Source organism: Rhinopithecus bieti, unplaced genomic scaffold, assembly GCF_001698545.2.
Source record: "Rhinopithecus bieti isolate Rb0 unplaced genomic scaffold, ASM169854v2 scaffold_6933, whole genome shotgun sequence".
Lineage (NCBI taxonomy): Eukaryota > Metazoa > Chordata > Mammalia > Primates > Cercopithecidae > Rhinopithecus > Rhinopithecus bieti.
This window is the reverse complement of record NW_016805426.1, coordinates 1,262,990-1,280,380: the sequence shown is the minus strand read 5'-3', so window position 1 is coordinate 1,280,380 and position 17,391 is coordinate 1,262,990. Positions and strand designations below refer to the sequence as shown.

The 17,391-nt window shown below is 42.9% G+C and overlaps 1 protein-coding gene across 5 annotated transcripts in view; it reads left to right on the top strand.

Annotated features, from left to right (window-relative positions):
• PRKCQ (protein kinase C theta) overlaps nucleotides 1–17,391 on the top strand; it is a 155,253-nt gene that overhangs the window by 73,143 nt on the left and 64,719 nt on the right. For all 5 annotated transcript variants that reach the window (XM_017872473.1, XM_017872472.1, XM_017872475.1 and 2 more), the window contains exons 5-8: nucleotides 6,695–6,857; nucleotides 8,003–8,034; nucleotides 8,134–8,219; nucleotides 13,671–13,800. In XM_017872473.1, the coding sequence (XP_017727962.1) occupies nucleotides 6,695–6,857; nucleotides 8,003–8,034; nucleotides 8,134–8,219; nucleotides 13,671–13,800 (411 nt within the window). The remainder of the gene's footprint in view (nucleotides 1–6,694; nucleotides 6,858–8,002; nucleotides 8,035–8,133; nucleotides 8,220–13,670; nucleotides 13,801–17,391) is intronic.

The window sequence follows — 17,391 nt, the reverse complement described above, 5'->3', positions numbered from 1 at the left end:
GAGGGGAGGGGAGGGGAGGGAAGGGAAGGGAAGGGAAGGGAAGGGAAAAGGGCCCTTCATCAGAATGCAAGTATTTTTGGTAATTGATTTTAAGAGCCCTGCTTTGAAAAACAATTCCATGGACAGTCCTCCTATTCCTGTGGAACTTAAATACTTTATTAGAATGAGAGAGCAAATTCAGTTGGGCAAAAACACTGATATTCCACAAACAATAATGACAAAAGCCTAGGAAATGTTTTAAGAACAAAGCTTTGTAATATTTAAAACTTTTTATAGCTAGATCCAAATTGACACTCCATCTCTAAATTTTTATATGTCAAAAAAATCTAATTTTAAAAACCAAAGTTATGGAATAACCTAACTAGAAAATTCCTTGTTAATGACAAGGAAGAGAGTAGAGGATGCCACTTTCTTTTAAGAATGCTCATTATTAGTATAACAAATCATCTTCTGAAGGATTCAGGAAAGTAAAACGTGTTCTTCTACTCAGGGAACATGAACCCAGATTGAAGAGGTGGTACAGATTAGACAATTAGATAAAATTATAACCTAAACCACACAAATACTGATTAACCAAGAGATCAGTGTATGTTGCCTTCATTTCAGTAAGTTCCACAGTGTGGGCATTAAAGGGGAGGAAGAGTTGAGTTTTCTAAAGAAGAGGGATGGCCTTACAAGGAGGAAAAAGTGAAGGCTTGAGCAGGAATATGTCATGGGTGAGGGCTGCGGGGAGAACAGCCTAGGTAGACTCTCAGGCTCCTGCTGAAACCATAATGAAGAGTCAGAGACAGATATTGGAGGGCAAGAGGAGTGCATAGTCTTGGGTTGTGCTTTGAACTAATGGGAAGAATATACTTTCTTTTACTTAAGGAATTACACAGTATTGGTCTACAAAATTTCACTTATGTTATGGAGAGGCGATAAAAATCTGTTCTAGGAGTGTGGCTACAGGAATAAAATAAAAGGAATAGTCTAAAAGACAATACTGTTGCAGAAAGATTTCATGGTAGAGTAGATGAAATATCTACAGAATGCCTGTTAAGAGTACATAGTTGAGATGCTTTATAATTCTTTAAAAATTAGGCTGGGAGCAATGGCTAATGCCTATAATCCCAACACTTTAGGAGGCCAAGGTGGGAGGATCACTTGAGCCCAGGAGTTTGAGACTAGCCTGGGCAGTGTAGAGTGACCCCATCTTTACAAGAAAATTTAAAAATTACCTGGGTATGGTGGCACGTGCCTGTAGTCTTACCTACTTGGGAGGCTGAGGCAGGAGGATTGCTTGAGCCCATGACATCAAAGATACAGTGAGCCAAGATAGTGCCACTGCACTCCAGCCTGGGCAACAGAACGAGACCCTGTCTCCAAATAATAATAATAATAATTACTCCTTAAAAATGTAAGTTCAATGAAGGGAAAAAATGTTGAGAATATCTCTTAAAATAGCTAGACTGGGAAAATGGTAGGAGTGGCAGAAGTGGGAGATATGGAAAGAAGAGGAAAATGATTGGGGGATAAGGAATTCAAATTTGAATAACACTTGAGATAATACCATGTCTCCAGTGTTCCTTTTCCGTGGAAGCCTCAAGTCCTCTAACTCACCAGGAGGTAAATGGCTCAGCTCTCCATAGCAGACTACTTTGTTCTTTCTCTTTGAAATCCCCTTGTGTTGGGTTTTTGAGCAGGAATCATTTTTTCTCTGCTTCCTCTGTTCTCCTATTATTACTTTCTTGTAACTTCAGAATTCCCCATGTTCATCTCATGCCCCCCGCCCTTCTATTTCACACCTTCCTATGTTTCTCTATTCATTCAGTAACCAACCTTCAACCCACATATCATCACTCAGAATTCTCCACCTCCAGGGACTCACACTCAGAACTTGTTTTTCCAGAACTCATCCTCCTCCCCTGTCAATTCTGCCCTTCTTCCCAGCCAATAAGTACTAGCCTTTAGTGCAGTTTCCCTTTTACCCCATTTATTAGCCCACTTCTGGCATTAACTCTCTACCTAGCCTGGCTCCCATGATAAGCCTTTGTCAGCACTCTGCTCTCATTAGTTTCCTCTTTGCCATGGATATTCTGATCTCCAAACCTTGCATTCTCCCCTCTCATTCTCCCCGGCTTTGCTAGAAAAAGTCTTACAGCTAAGTGTGTTACAAACAGATGGTATTAGATGACGTCCCTATGGTTCAGACTCTATTTTTGGCTTCTTAGCAGACCTCTCCAACTAGATTTCCTGTACTTACACAATTTAAGGGGCCAAATTAAACTAAGTATCCAAAATTACACTTACCACATTCACGAGCAACCTATTTCTTTTATAACTTACTATCGTACTTAATTATATAATAACTCATTCCACAAAACCTGGACATAATTTTTATAGCCTCCTTTTCCTTCAACTTCCATGTGAATGCATCAGTCAATCATTTGTGTTCATGTTGTCTAGTCAGTATTTTGTCCATTTCATTATCTAATTACTTCCTTACTACCTCCTGCCATGTCCCATCCATTCTCCTACGGTGGTCCTAGAAGTAATGATGCCAAGCTCCAATCTGACCACATAATGCCTCTGCCCCTGCTGCAGCATTCCAGCATCTGCAAATTGTCTGCAGGAAAGTGTTCAAACTGATCTAACACCTACACATCTTCTGGAAATGACTGCTGATAGTTTCTGCTTCACCCTCTGCACTCTGGCAATGCCCAGCTAGTTCTGGACCCCCACCCACACCCTGAGGAACCTTAGCTCTGTAGCTTTGCTCATTCCCTTCCACCCAGAGAGAACAACTTTGGCTTTTCCCCACCATACCTTCTCCCACACATTAGTAGGAGTTATCTGTCCTTCAGAATTCAGCACAGAAACATCTCTGCCAGGACCTTTCTTGTCCAACTTCCCTCTTTCTCTCCTTCACCTACCTCCACCTGCCTTAGCTGGTATAGTTTCCTCATTTTCATGGTCCCATAGCATCCTGTGAATACCTCTGTTCTGACACATTGATTGTCTTTCCTTTTGGACTCTTAACTCCTTGCAGGACAGCCACCGTCAAAACACACCTCATTCATTCCTTTAACTTTGGCGCCAGGTTTCAGGTGAGGCATGCAGGAAGTACACAATGAATGCATGTTGAACTGTTCAGCTGGACTTACCTTGGCACTTAGAAATCTCCTTCGTTTCCTTTTGATTCCCACACAATGGCTCTTCCTACCATTCCCATCCTCCTTGGTTTCTGGGGGTGCCTCAGTCTCCTCTGATTCTGGGAGGTTGACCTTGCCTCCAACATGATTGGTAGAGACTCTCTCTTCTTTTTTATATTTTTTTATTTATTTTATTTACTTTTTTTTCCCTTGAGACGGCGTTTTATTCTTGTCACCCAGGCTGGAGTGCAATGGCACTATGTTGGCTCATTGCAACCTCTGCCTCCTGAGTTCGAGCGATTCTCCTGCCTCAGCCTCCTGAGTATCTGGGACTACAAGGATGTGCCACCATGCCCAGCTAATTTTGTATTTTTTACTAGAGATGGGGTTTCATCATGTTGGTCAGGCTGGTCTCAAACTCCCGACCTCAGGTGATCTGCCTGCCTCGGCCTCCCAAAGTGCTGGGATTACAGGTGTGAGCCACCATGCCCGGCAGAGACCCTGTCTTCTGTCTGTCTCTGCACTTTAAGATGCAGCTGCTTCCTCCCACCTTCTTCTCCTTCTCCTCTGCCTCAGAGACAGCTGCTCCCTTGGTTGCACACTTCTCATCCCAGCAGTCCTGCTCTATCAATACACTTTACCTCTGACATCCTCGACTCTTCCTTCTCTCTGCAGTTTCTTCCTCATTCCCAAGACATACTGCATTATCTATCTTCCCTAATCTTGAACACCATCTCTTCTTTTTTTTTCACCTTTTTATCTCCATGAGTTTTTTTTTGCTTTCCCTAACACACTCCTTTAAAAAGTAGTTTATATTTATCAGTTTCTGTTTCTTCCCTTCTACTTCTATTCTTAGACCCTAAGACTCTGGCTTATAATTCAACCAATCTGCTGAAATGGCTTTCTCCAGGATTATGAGTTCCCACCTGCTTCTTAGCCTTCAATTTCCTTGATATCTCTCTATCATACACTGCTGAAAACTTCATTTCTTTTCAACTTGACTGATGCAATATTGTCCAAGTTTTCCTCTTAATTTTCCAGCTGCCTCTTCTTGGTCTCTTTTGCTATTTCTTTTCCTACCTCCTAAAAAATATGGGTACCCATATCCCTGAGCCTATTCCACACCATCATATATTGCCTCTTAAGGTTGGCTGTTCTGTGCCTGTGCCACATCTCCCTGACTTAACTGTTAGCCATGCAAAGGTGAGGAGTAATACGTTTCTTCAGCACATTCAGCAAGGCAGTTTACTCACAGCTGGTCAGGAAACTTGTGATTTGATTGACTATAAATAAATGATAGGTTAGACCACATAAATAGATTAGAATCCATTAGTAGAAAAGAAAAAAAATTGCAAAAACCAATGAGCTCATTCAAACCAGTAAATAGAGAAATAGTCAATACCAAAAGAATTAAAGAATTCTATGTTTTACATTTACTCTTTTATAATGATTGAAAAGAGGATAAAGGAAATCACAGAAAATAACAGGGTATAAATTCATTTCTAGAAATTCCTAATATTTAAAAAAGTATAGTATTATAGTCTAATGTACAAATTATATATATAAACTATATGTTTATAGTTTATAAAAACATGTTTATATACATGTACACATATGTAAACATATATGTAATATACACATAAAATACATATGTGTTATAAAAACGTGTTTATATACATGTAGACACACATGTATATAAACATATGTATAGACATGTATAAAATAGATTTGTTATACATTTAAACATATATGTGATTTTTACAGTAAAAAACTGTATAGGGTCCCCAGAATAATTCACTTTCATTCCCTGCATTTAAAAGTCTATTTGTCCTTATTTTTATTTTATTTTAATGCATCTGGACCAAAATAGAAACAAGTCACATGTTATAAACAAATGACCTACTCTACTAGTCACAAGTTGTAAATAGATTTGGACATTTATACCAGAACTTGTGGAAGAAGGTGATTAACTCAGTGACCCTTAATTTAACGCCTCATTTACCAAGCTGAATTTATTATTTCCAGCCTAGTTCCTGGTAAAAGGACCTAAATTACCTACTCTTAAAGTATCAGGCAAAGTATTATGTCCCATCTGTGGAACTGTTAAGAGGGTTACTGGAAATGCTTTTTGTCTGGGAGTTGGAGTTGCCATAAAACAGATCTGTGGGTGCTATAGAAAAGGCTTGAGTCCAAAAGTGTGTCCTGGGATGTGGCTGGATTCCTGGGGGAGGTTTCTACCCACACAGCTCCTCCTTTGTCTACCTAGAGTGTTTCTAGTCTAACCACTGTTAGGGATTGGACATTAAGGTACCTTGGAAGATAATTTGCTTCAAACGCATTGTCAGGCTATAGCTAACTGCTTAGCCAGAATAAAAGAAATTTAGATTGAATATTATTAATTCATTGTGAAATATGATGAACCTGCTATTTAAACTAAACCTCAATGTTTTGTATTTATAACAAAATAGAAGAAGTAATCCAAGAGTCTTCAAGCTATTGTAAAATTATAACTCTAGGATTTAAATTCATTATCCTTATTTATTTATTCACATATTTATTTGTGTATTATTTTTGTTATAGCAATGGTTATTTTTATTTCTTTACTGTTCCCTGTGTTATTCTCCCTCACCTGCTGAAGTATCTGTTGTGCTGTTTAACCATGACTGCCTTACAGTTTGGTGTTTCATGAGGACCTGGACTTCAGCAAGGGCATCATGAGCATTCTTATAATTTGACTATCTTAGTTTCTCAACCCTTTGGAAAGATGTCATCCAGGTATAGGGCACTGTAAACAGTGACTATCTAAAGCACTTTCACCAATATTCATGAGCCCAGGGTGAAATGAATAGATTGAATCTGATGGCTTGATGCTGATGACTAGGTAATGCGCAGGATTACCTAGACACTAAAAAAAATGCAGTGAGATATTAATTTTCTGGCCTTTTTCATATGGTAAATATGGTTGGTAGCTGGTGTATCTGATCACTGTGGACATCAGGAACCAGGACACAATGTCCCAAAGTTCCTTTCCCCTCACACAACATCCTGGTCAGCTCCCCCCAGTCTACTCCAGCATGTCTCCAACAACCGACCGTAAAGCTTCCTGGCACCTCTGAAATACTGTTCCCAAGATGCTGGCAGTAACCATGTGATTCTCTAGAATTACAGACAGGAAAGCCTTTGCCACTTCCTGCCTTTTCTGATTGAGTCATCATTGACAGTGACAAAGAGAGGTTGATAGATACCTTCAAAGTTCTAATCTCTGGTTTTGAAACTTGAAGAGGATAGCTCAGCCCAGTCAAAGAGGAGCGAAGGATTGAGCCAGTAATCCAACATTGTTTTCACCCTCTGATAATATGCGCTATGATGAATCCATGTTGTAGAATTAAGGAAAGATGCTTAGTGTGGTACCCACCATAGTGAGTACCTGGAATGTTTCAGCAGGTACTCATTGCTGGTTCTCCTCTATCCCTTGCCCATCTCCCTCCCCTCCCGACCCAGATGGAATAGGAGTCGTCCTGTTGCAGAACTTCACTTTCTTCCCCTTTCTCTTCCTGTAGACACAAAGGACATGAGTGAATGTGAGACGGAAGGCTTCTTTGCTTTGCATCAGCGCCGGGGTGCCATCAAGCAGGCAAAGGTCCACCACGTCAAGTGCCATGAGTTCACCGCCACCTTCTTCCCACAGCCCACATTTTGCTCTGTCTGCCACGAGTTTGTCTGGTACAGTCACTTGGCATCTCCCTCCAAGCTTCGGGTTATGCATTTTGTTGCATCTTCTTAATCCTGTAGGCTGGCATGCTCCACCATGGGGTTATGCTGGAGTAAGTGCTACCTCAGCGTTGCCAGGGACCTCGCCTGAACTGAGAAGGTTCAAATGGTGTGATCCAATAGAAGAGGTGCATGAGAAAGCCAGGTCTAGTCAGGAAAAATGCCCGTGGGATTTTAGTTTCTGCCTCAATCGGGGCTACTGGGGTAAGTGGGAAGGAACAGAAGTGAAACGTATGTTTATTACAAGCAGTTTTCCAGTTTTATAGTCAAAACTTCCCCCACCTAATGGCCCAACCGTGCTGGTGCTACTTTTTGCAACAGGCAGACTTTGCCATTGTAGCTAATGGTTTAAATGTTTATGAGGCTCTTGGGTATCTTAACAGTCATCAAACAGATCAGTTTAAGCCTCAGTAACCACATAGCAAAGGCTATGACAGAGTAGAGACTTGAAATGACTCCTGTTTCTGGCTCTCAGCATCCTAGCCTATTAAGGGATATTCTTCCTTTTAGGCTACTGCAGAAACTGTTAAAGCACAGCTCCCATGTAACCAGGGTATCCACATGCCACATTGACTTGGAGGGTTTTCATCAACCTGCTTTCGTCTAATCACCTGAACCTCCTTTCTCTCTAATCATGGATGTCACACAGGAATCGGCCCTACATGTGAGACTTTGTTGGTTGCAAATATTCTCAGATGCTCAGAAAGAGGAAATAAAATGTTACAGATGTCTTTGTTCCTCTGTAGTGAGCTCACCGAGACCATGAATTTTTAAGTCTAGCACAGGGAAATGTGCTACAAAGAGTCCGTGATGCATGCATTTTCATTCATGCCTTTTAATCTCTATACGTTTGTTTGGAAAATACAACAATAAAAAAGAAATCAGCCGCTTCTCATTTATTTATTTATCAAACTTTTAAAAGCAGCTTAAAATGAAAACACTCTGTTAATACTCTCAGCAAATGATACAAGAGGGGCTACTGATGAGAAACTGCTCTGTGATCTTAGGGGGTTATGAGATCTCATTCACCTCTTAAATGCTCTTGGTGCTGATGTTGATACCACCGTTGAAATAAATCAGTGTGTGCTTTATTACAGGGGCCTGAACAAACAGGGCTACCAGTGCCGACGTAAGTAAGAGGGTTTCGGTTGTAGTACCATCATTCTTTTTATTTAGCTATTCCTTAGGCTATGAAGATCATAAGCTGCAATTTTTTTTTTCTTTTCAGAATGCAATGCAGCAATTCACAAGAAGTGTATTGATAAAGTTATAGCAAAGTGCACAGGATCAGCTATCAATAGCCGAGAAACCATGGTACGTATTTACATTTCTCTTTGACGTGCGGTGATTTTTATCAAAATGTTAAATGTTACAGCCCAGAACTTGAATCCTTCCATTTATCAGTGAACATCCATCTCCCTAAAACTCTTTCCTCTTCAATAATGATTCTTATCAAGTTACCCAAACCAGAGGATGAATTAGAAATTAGCCAGGCATGGTGGCATAAGCCTGTAATCCCAGCTACTCAGGAGGCTGAGGCAGGAGAATCTCTTGAACTCAGGAGGTGGAGGTTGCAGTGAACCAAGACCATGCCACTGCACTCCAGCCTGAGCAACAGAGTGAGATTCTGTCTCAAAAACAAAGAAAAAAAAAAGGAAATCTGCACTTATACCTCCTAAATATACACAAATTATATACAAGAAGAATTTTCATGACTCTGCTTTTCCAGAAAAATGGCATACAAAGTGGCCAGAAAGCCTAGTTTAGATTAATTATATGAGAACAATCCTTGTGGCACCCCCCAGCTGGAAATGACAGTAAAAGAGTAAATAAAGGCAAATGATGATAAGATACTGCAACATGGCATTTACAAGTTCAGAGATAATAACAAAGGCATAATTTTATGTTGAGAAGCAAATATTTCTTTTAGAATAAACTTTGAGGTATAATCTGAAGACAAATTATATTTTACCTAATGGAGGAGGGAAACTGGGCTAGCATATGGGCAGCCTATCATTATGAATTTTAAATTGTTTTAAATTTGTATATATTTAGGAGGTACAAGTGCAGTATTTCTTTTTTTTTTTTTGAGATGTAGTCTTACTCTGTCACCCAGGCTGGAGTGCAGTGGCATGATCTTGGTTCACTGCAACCTCCGCCTTTCAGGATCAAGAGATTCTCCTGCCTCAGCCTCCCAAGTAGCTGGGATTACAGGCGTACACCACCACGCCTGGCTAATTTTTGCATTTTTAGTAGAGATGGGGTTTCACAATGTTGGCCAAGCTGGTCTTGAACTCCTGACCTCAGGTGATTCACCTGTCTCGGCCTCCAAAAGTTCTGGGATTACAGGCATGAGCCACCACACCTGGCCTACAAGTGATTTCTTCTATGCATATGTTATCTAGTGGGGAAGTCTGGGCTTCTAGCGAACCCACCATCCAAAGAGTGAATACTACGCCAGTAGGTAATTTTCAACCCTCCCTCCCTCCCATCCTGCCACCTGTAGTCTCCAATGTCTATTACTCCACTCTGTAAGTCATGATGAAATCTTTTGACTTCCTTCTCCCACCCTTTCCTTCTTCATTCCACAAATCCTCATTGGGTATCTGATTCTTGGAAGATACTGTGCTCTTCCAAGGACAGCATAACACAAAACAGACGTGGTCCTGCAAAGTTGGAGAAAGAGATAATAAACAAACAGCTATGTATGGCTTCGATTTGTATTAAGTGCTACAAAGAGAGTAAACAAGGTGCACGGATGGAGAGTAAGCAGGTGGCCTACTGAGACTCCATGGTCAGGGAATCTCCCCAACGGAGGGAACATTGAAACTGAGAGCTGAAGAGTGACAGAGCTGGTTACGTGAAGAGCAGGAGGAAGGAAGCTCCTTACAGGCTGGAAGACCCTGCTGAGGGAGAGTCCAGTTGTGTTCCAGGAACTGAAGTGTAGTGAGAGCTGCAAGGGCTGAGACTGGAAGCCCACACTGGGGAATGCACAAAGGCCTGGGTCATGCTGGGTTTCTTTGGAGCCTGGAAAAGTGATTGCATTTTGTGCAACTTGTAGTAGAAAGCCCACTTCGGGATGCTGTAGTAGAAATAGTGCGTTGAGATGTGAAAGTAAAACCAGAGAAGATAGAAGGAATCCCCCAGGCGGGGAGATTGGTGGTTTATACTGGTGAGAAGTCAGCAGAGATGGAGCAAAAGTGGCAGGTTCTCTGGTGATTTTGATGTTATAAATGACTGCATTTGCCAAAAGATTAGATGAAAGAGGTGGATATAAGGATGATGCCCCAGGTTCTGGCTTCTGCCTGAGGCTGAGCAGTGTGGTAGATAACAGAGCCACGACGGAGTGAAGAAGACTGCGAGAGATGAATTTTTCCACTTTGGACAGTTGAGTCTGAGATGTGGACATCCAAGTGGAAGCATCAAATAGACAATTTCACATGAGCTTGGAATTCCTCTGGGACAAGGGCCCAACCCTATAAATCTGACAGTGACCATCATATAGGTAGATTTTAAAGTTGCTGCAGAGATCGCCTAGTGAGGAAATACAGAAGGTTCAGGACTGACTACAAAGGAATCTAAAATGAGATGTTAGGTAGAAGATAAAGGATAGAGATAGACATTGAGAACCTGGGCTCACAGAGCACTCCTCCTACACCCAGAATGTATGAGTTACAGAAACCAGGAGGAGAAGAGGTAGGTTGTGTACTGCGCAGTTGAGGTGTTGAGGAAATTGAGTTCCATATGCGGATCTTCACAGGCTTGAATCAGAGAAATGTCAGGGGCATCTTGGAGGTGTTAGTCTGGTTGACCTGCACGAAGGGTGATTTGATGACATGAAAACAACCTGTGAGTTAATATTATGAAGAAGGTGGACCGTGAAGGAGATGATGGACAGAGAACAGTGGCTGGGAAATGAGACTCCAAGGATGGAAAGTGCTCCCCTGGCCAGGGAGAGTTGGATAAAGCTAGAGAGACAGATAAACAAGACAGTCAAGTCTGTTGGCAAGAAGCGAAGAGGTCCCGAACTCTGGTGGAGACGGGTCCCTGGCCCTTCCACAGTTTAACCGGAAGGGGAGTAGGGCAAGACAGTTGCTGATGGGGATAGGTGTGGGACTTTGGTGGTGGACACACAAGGGCGCTCCCCTTAGACTGCATGTGTCCCCCGTGGAGTCTGACGGCTGGAGGAAGGAAAAGAGAAAGCAACAAGTGCCTTCGAGGAAAAAGGAAGATCTGTGAGATAATTATCTTAGAGAAAGCAAGGTGACTTGTGAAAAGCCAGACTGTGGAGCAGAGCTGAAAGTCCATTTGAACTAGACGGAGTCAGCCTTCTCAGGAGTGTGATTTTCTCCAACAAAGGGGCAGGTTCAGAGAAGGCGAATTGGGTGGGTTTTTTCAGAGTAGAATTTCTTCTAACATTTAGAACCAGAAGGGGATAAACTCGTGCGAACCGGTGATTCTGCTAAGACTCAAAGAGGTTAGAGTAGTTCGTTCATGTTTGATCACCTGTAAGTGGCAGAGCTGGTACTAAAATTAAGATCACAATTTCTCAGACCATGATTTTGCTTGTTTAAATCAAATTTTCACCTCCCAGACTTCTTCCTTTACTTGATGCCTTCAGCTTTTCTAGAAAAAAACACAAATGTCTGAATCACTGTTAACCTCAATGGCTAACAAAGTCCCTGGTACAAAGTCTTGAGAAACTGTCTGCTACATAAATTAATTTCTGTGATATTATCTTCTTTGGGGATATTTTGATTTCTTGTTCACTCAAGGGGATATCATCTTTGGGATTCTTTTGTTCCTCTACCCCTGGAGGAGTATTGTCCAATAGAAATAAATAAAATAAGGGCTACGTGTGCAATTTTACATTTTCAAGTAGCCCACATTAAATAAAAAGCAATAGGTGAAATTAATTTTAATAATATATTTTGTTTCATCCAATCTGTTCAAATATTATCATTTCAACATATAATGGACATGATACCTTAAGTAATTTTTTTATACAAAAGACTTCAAACTCCAGGGTGTATTACTTCACATGTCCAGCACATCTCAATTCTAACTCACCACCTTTCAAGTGTTTGCCAGCCCCATGTAGCTCATTGGTTTTCATACTGGAAAGTGTGTACATAGAGTCTTCATCAGCCATGGGGTCTTGAGCCATTTGGGCCTGCGTTCAAGATTCGAAATGGTCCCCTTCCAGCCTGGACCTTGACCTATTAATTGTTCATATTTAAACTGTGGAATATAAGTGAGTCCTGAAAATTATTTTTTTCTTGGTTGAAAATGGCTATAGTAAGTACTGAGCAATTTTTAATCAATTCTAAACAGTCATTGTAAAGAGCCAACGCTGACCAGTACCCCTGGCGGGAAGGTTAGATCTACTGCTGTGCTGATGAATAAGGCATCTTTGCTGTGCACCTTCCCAAAGGAACTGTGGAGTTAGAAACTTCTGCAGAGATTATAAAACTTTAGAAAATAAAGCATTTTATCCTACACAAGAATATTGACATTCTTACCAGGAATCCAACTAACCCAAGTGTTTTGTTGTTGTTCATGCAATAAGTTTGATTTAAACTCTGGAAAACTATTTTTTAAAAAAATTCTGGGCCAGGCGTGGTGGCTCACATCTGTAATCCCAGCACTTTTGGAGGCTGACACAGGTGGATCACAAGGTCAGGAGATGGAGACCATACTGGCTAACACAGTGAAACCCCGTCTCTACTAAAAATACAAAAAAATTAGCCGGGCATAGTGGTGGGCTCCTGTAGTCCCAGCTACTCGGGAAGCTGAGGCAGGAAAACTGTGTGAACCCAGGAGGCGGAGCTTGCAGTGAGCCAAGATCCCGTCACTGCCCTCCAGCCTGGGCGACTGAGTGAGACTCCGTCTCAAAAAAAAAAAAAAATCTATATCGATCACTAGCATCCTTCTCCCACTCCCCTCTCCCCATCCCACTAAGTCTTCACATTTATTTTGAGACAGAAAAGAGAATGGCTGGACTCTGATTCTGACTGCCAAGCTTATAGATATCCCAGCTCTAGAGCTGTGTGTCCTGGGCAAGTTTCTTACCTTCTCTGTGCTTCATCTCCTCATCTGTCAAAGGAGAACAGTAATAGCAGCTACTTCAAATGGGGTATTTTGAGGATTACGTGAGATATCACCTGTGTAGTAGATGATGCATGTGACATATTTGTTAACCGCACCTGGCAGGAACTACCCCCTCCTCTTGCCACCTCAGTTCATGAATAATAGGTGTGAAATGCTTCTCACATTAGGCAGTAATACTGATAAACCCATAGAAATGTTTCCTTTAAAGAAGGCATTGTTTTTTTACATCTTACAAAGGTTAAAAGCACTAGTTCTGGACTGAAAGAGAAAAGAAAATATTTATACTAAAACAGGAAGGGAATCTTCATCTATTTAAATGGAAGCAGTGTTTCCTTAGCGCTTGTTTAAATAACCCTTCTGCCATTTTCCTGAGCTGTTAGCCTGTGTGTGCGGATGCCTCAGATTTCAGTTGTCCACAGGGTGCTTGCTACATGCAGAAGGCAAGCATGCCCCCTCACCCACAGTTGCTGAGGGCTGCCTGCCGTCTTCAGGCATGACTCTAGGGCTTGACAAGTGACAATGATGGTTTAAAATGCACACAATGCCAGTGTCTTCATGATGACCTCTGTCAGTTATGCTAAAGTATCTGCAAGAACATCCAAAGACGGGGCCCCAGGGACACACACGTGATTTCACCTTCTGCCTTTCTTCCAGTTCCACAAGGAGAGATTCAAAATTGACATGCCACACAGATTTAAAGTCTACAATTACAAGAGCCCGACCTTCTGTGAGCACTGTGGGACCCTGCTGTGGGGACTGGCACGGCAAGGGCTCAAGTGTGATGGTGAGTCCAGCGGGGGGTGAGCATGGTCTGACGTAGACACCCTAGGAAGGGATGGAGCGAGGCTTTCTGGGGAACTAGAGGGAGGATATAACGCGGACGACTTCCACACCCAGCCCAGACAACTCATGATCGTAAGTATGGTCTTCTGGGGCAATAAGCCACTATGTTCCTTTCCTTGCACCCTGCCACACCCCCACCCCCACATCCCAGAAAAGAGCACAAGAGTTCAGGTTCAAGATCAAAGCTCCTAGCTCCATCACCTTCTGTCGTACCATAGCCCTGGGGGAAATGAAGACAGTGTTTCTCCTCTCACTGGTCTTTCTACTAGTAGTTTCCTCAGTGGGTTCTGGGCTGCCCTTCCTAATCCCAACAGGTCTAGCTGTGTGGTACTCTAACCCTTCTCCTTTGCACCAGCTAGTAAGACTCTTTCTGTCATCTCATCAAGAAGCAAGCCCAGCACATCCATTTGGCCGACGCAAGGTCCTGCACAGAAATTCCGTAACATTAGCTTGAGCTAAACCATTGCTCTGAACTCCAAGTGCCCAGTAAGAGGCCGGCCCAGCTCTAACCGCCATTGCCTGTTCTCTGGTCTTTCTTCCAAGGCTGGGATCGCAGCAGAGTCTAACCGGCCATTCATTACCGTTGGGAGTTTCTCAGACCTACCATCAAAAAAGGAAACAAGGCAAGGCTTTCTTGCTGTACAACTCCCAAGTTGCTAAGGCGATAATGTTTAGAAGCGGAGATGCTGTTACACTAGGATGAAGGACTAGGGAAGAAAAAAAAAACCACGAGAACTGACAAGACACTCTGCTTTCTGGTTGGGAAGAGACGGGGGCAGGGCCCAGAGGATGGAGCCGGAAAAGGAGAGCCACCTGCTGCACACAGACAGTTTCTTATTGTTTTCTTCTTCTTTTACTTTTTTTTTTTTTTTTTTTTTTTTTTTTTTTTTGAGACAGGGTCTCACTTTGTTGCCCAGACTGGAGTGCAGTAGCTCAATACAGCTCACTGCAGCCTTGACTTCCTGGGCTCAAGCAATCCTCCCACTTCTGCCTCTCAAGTAGCTGGGACCACAGGCATGTGCTACCATGCCTTTTTTTTTTTTTAAGAGGGATAGGGTCTTGCTATGTCGCCCAGGCTGGTCTCAAACTCCTGGGTTCAAGCAATCTTGTCTCTTCAGCCTCCAAAAGTGCTGGAATTACAGGAGTGAGTCACCATGCCTGGTGAGCACAGACCTTTTCTTATGATGAAGTATTAAATATACAAGCCACTTTATTTTTTCTTGGCAGCCGTATTTTGATCAGTGCTACTGACTAATGTACGTCCTCTCTTTTGAGTGATGAGGTACGTGATGGAAGGAGGCACAGCATCTTCCACATTCTCCCCTTCTTCATCCCAATCGTGTTCACATGTCTGGTGGCACCCAGAGCGACCTCTCAGTGGAGGCAGGAGGGGTTAGGTTTTCAACTCATTACCTAAAGCAGACATCACAGGAAGCCAACTTTAGCCTCAAGAATCCCTTCCTGACCTCAAAGGACACTGACATGCTTTCTCTACACCCCTGTTCAAGAAGACATGGATAGGCAGGGTATTAAGAGTTCATTAAGAGTTCAGAGGCAAAACCTAGTGTCCCGGCATCCTGACCGTATCCACAGAAACAGGAATAAAGAAATTCTCGCCTCTTGGTTCTCCTGTGATGGTGTCAGGTCGGGTTCTATGTCCTGGGAGCCCGAGAATCCACTTACAAGAAGAGCTGGTCCCAGCAGCGCCGCGGCACAGCTTAGAACTCCCCGGGGGTTCCTGGGCGTGATTGCAGGGCTCTCGTGCCTGCTTCGTTTCATTTCTTTCCTCGAATATTCTTTCCTTTCCGTTCCATTCTGTTCCCCGCTCTCTCCTACCAACTTCATTTCAAGTGCTCCCCTCCGCCTTTTATTTTGTCCCCTGTCCTCCCCCTCCCCTGCCCTGGTTTGTTTTACATTCTTGCTTCTGACACCCCCCAGGTCCCTGACCCTCCGCTGTGCTCTCCCCACACGTGCTGCTCACCCCGCACGCCCGCCTCCTCCTCTCTGCCTCCCGCTCTCTTCCCTCCCTCTCTGCCTCCTTTTCATCCTGCCTCCTTACAAGCTGTCTTCTTAAGTAAGGCCTCCTTTAGCCTTTGACCCTGCCTTCTCTCTCTCCCCACGATAATTCCTATGAAAGTAGTCATCCAGAGGGACTCTTTGCCCCCCAAGAAATTGAGTTACGGCCTGATAGGTTGGTAACAAAGACTTATGGCCTTGTCATGGAGATGGTGGTGGCGTTTCTTCACGGCCATGCAAGTCACAGTGAAGCCTAGATGTGGCTACAGTGTTAGGAGCAAAGTAAAACTCCATCCCCCTATGTTCAGTCCTAGCTGACAACCTCACTTTGTGTTACAATGATGCGTAACAAAATGGAGCTGGGGCTACCCAAGTTAAAACCTAACACCTTCTAAATAAGGTGAATGTGAGTTATGCAAGTTATGCTGACAATGTGGAATTTGCAGCACAATCAATCATAAAAAAAAAAAAAAAAAAAAAAAATCCTTTCTATAGTAAAGATTTCAGGCCAGGCACCATAACATACCTGTAATCCCAGCACTTTGGGAGGCCAATGTGGAAGGATGGCTTGAGCCCAGGAGTTTGAGACCAGCCTAGGCAACAAAGTGAGACCCCATCTGTAGGAAAAATCAAAAAATTAGTTGGGTGTAGTGGTGCACGCCTGTGGTCTCAGCTACACAAGAGGCTGAGGCAGGAGGATGGCTTGAATCCAGGAGGTGGAGGCTGCAGTGAGCTATGATCGCACCACTGCACTACAGCCTGGGCAACAGAGCAAGACCCTGTCTCAACAACAACAACACAACAACAAAGATTTTAAATATGCAGAAAAGATTTTGCTTCAGGTGAATTTTTATGGCTATATCTATGCCTATAGACTAGGTCTAGTAATGGTTTAATAGTAGACTGGGTGAGGTGGCTCACACCTGTAATCTCAGCATTTTGGGAGACCAAGGTGGGCAGATCACTTGAGGTCAGGAGTTGGAGACCAGCCTGGCCAACATGGCGAAACCCTGTCTCTACTAAAATACAAAATTAGCGGGGCGTGGTGGTGGGCACCTGTAATCCCAGCTACTCGGGGGGCTGAGGCAGGAGAATCACTTGAACCTGGGAGGCGGAGGTTGCAGTGAGCCAAAATCGTGGCACTGCACTCCAGCCTGGGCGACAGAGTGAGACTCCATGTCAAAAAAAAATAAAAAAGTAATAGTTATTTACGTAGAAAATTCTGTTTTATTTTATTTTATTATTGAGCTATTTGAAGAAGAGTGGGCCAGTGAAAGCTACAGGTGAGGGTTGCCCAAATTTCACCTAAATATTTTAGTATCTACATCTGTGCAATAAATGATGAAGATGAAAAGGAAGTTGTATTTGTTGAGCACCTACTCGACGCCAGTCATTGTGCTAAGCTTCTTTGCACACACGTGTGCAAATCAGCAGATAAGATTAAGACCACATGATTTCACAGCACCCAGTGCCTGCTTCTATTACAATACTCTCTACTCACAGACTCTGTCAGCTG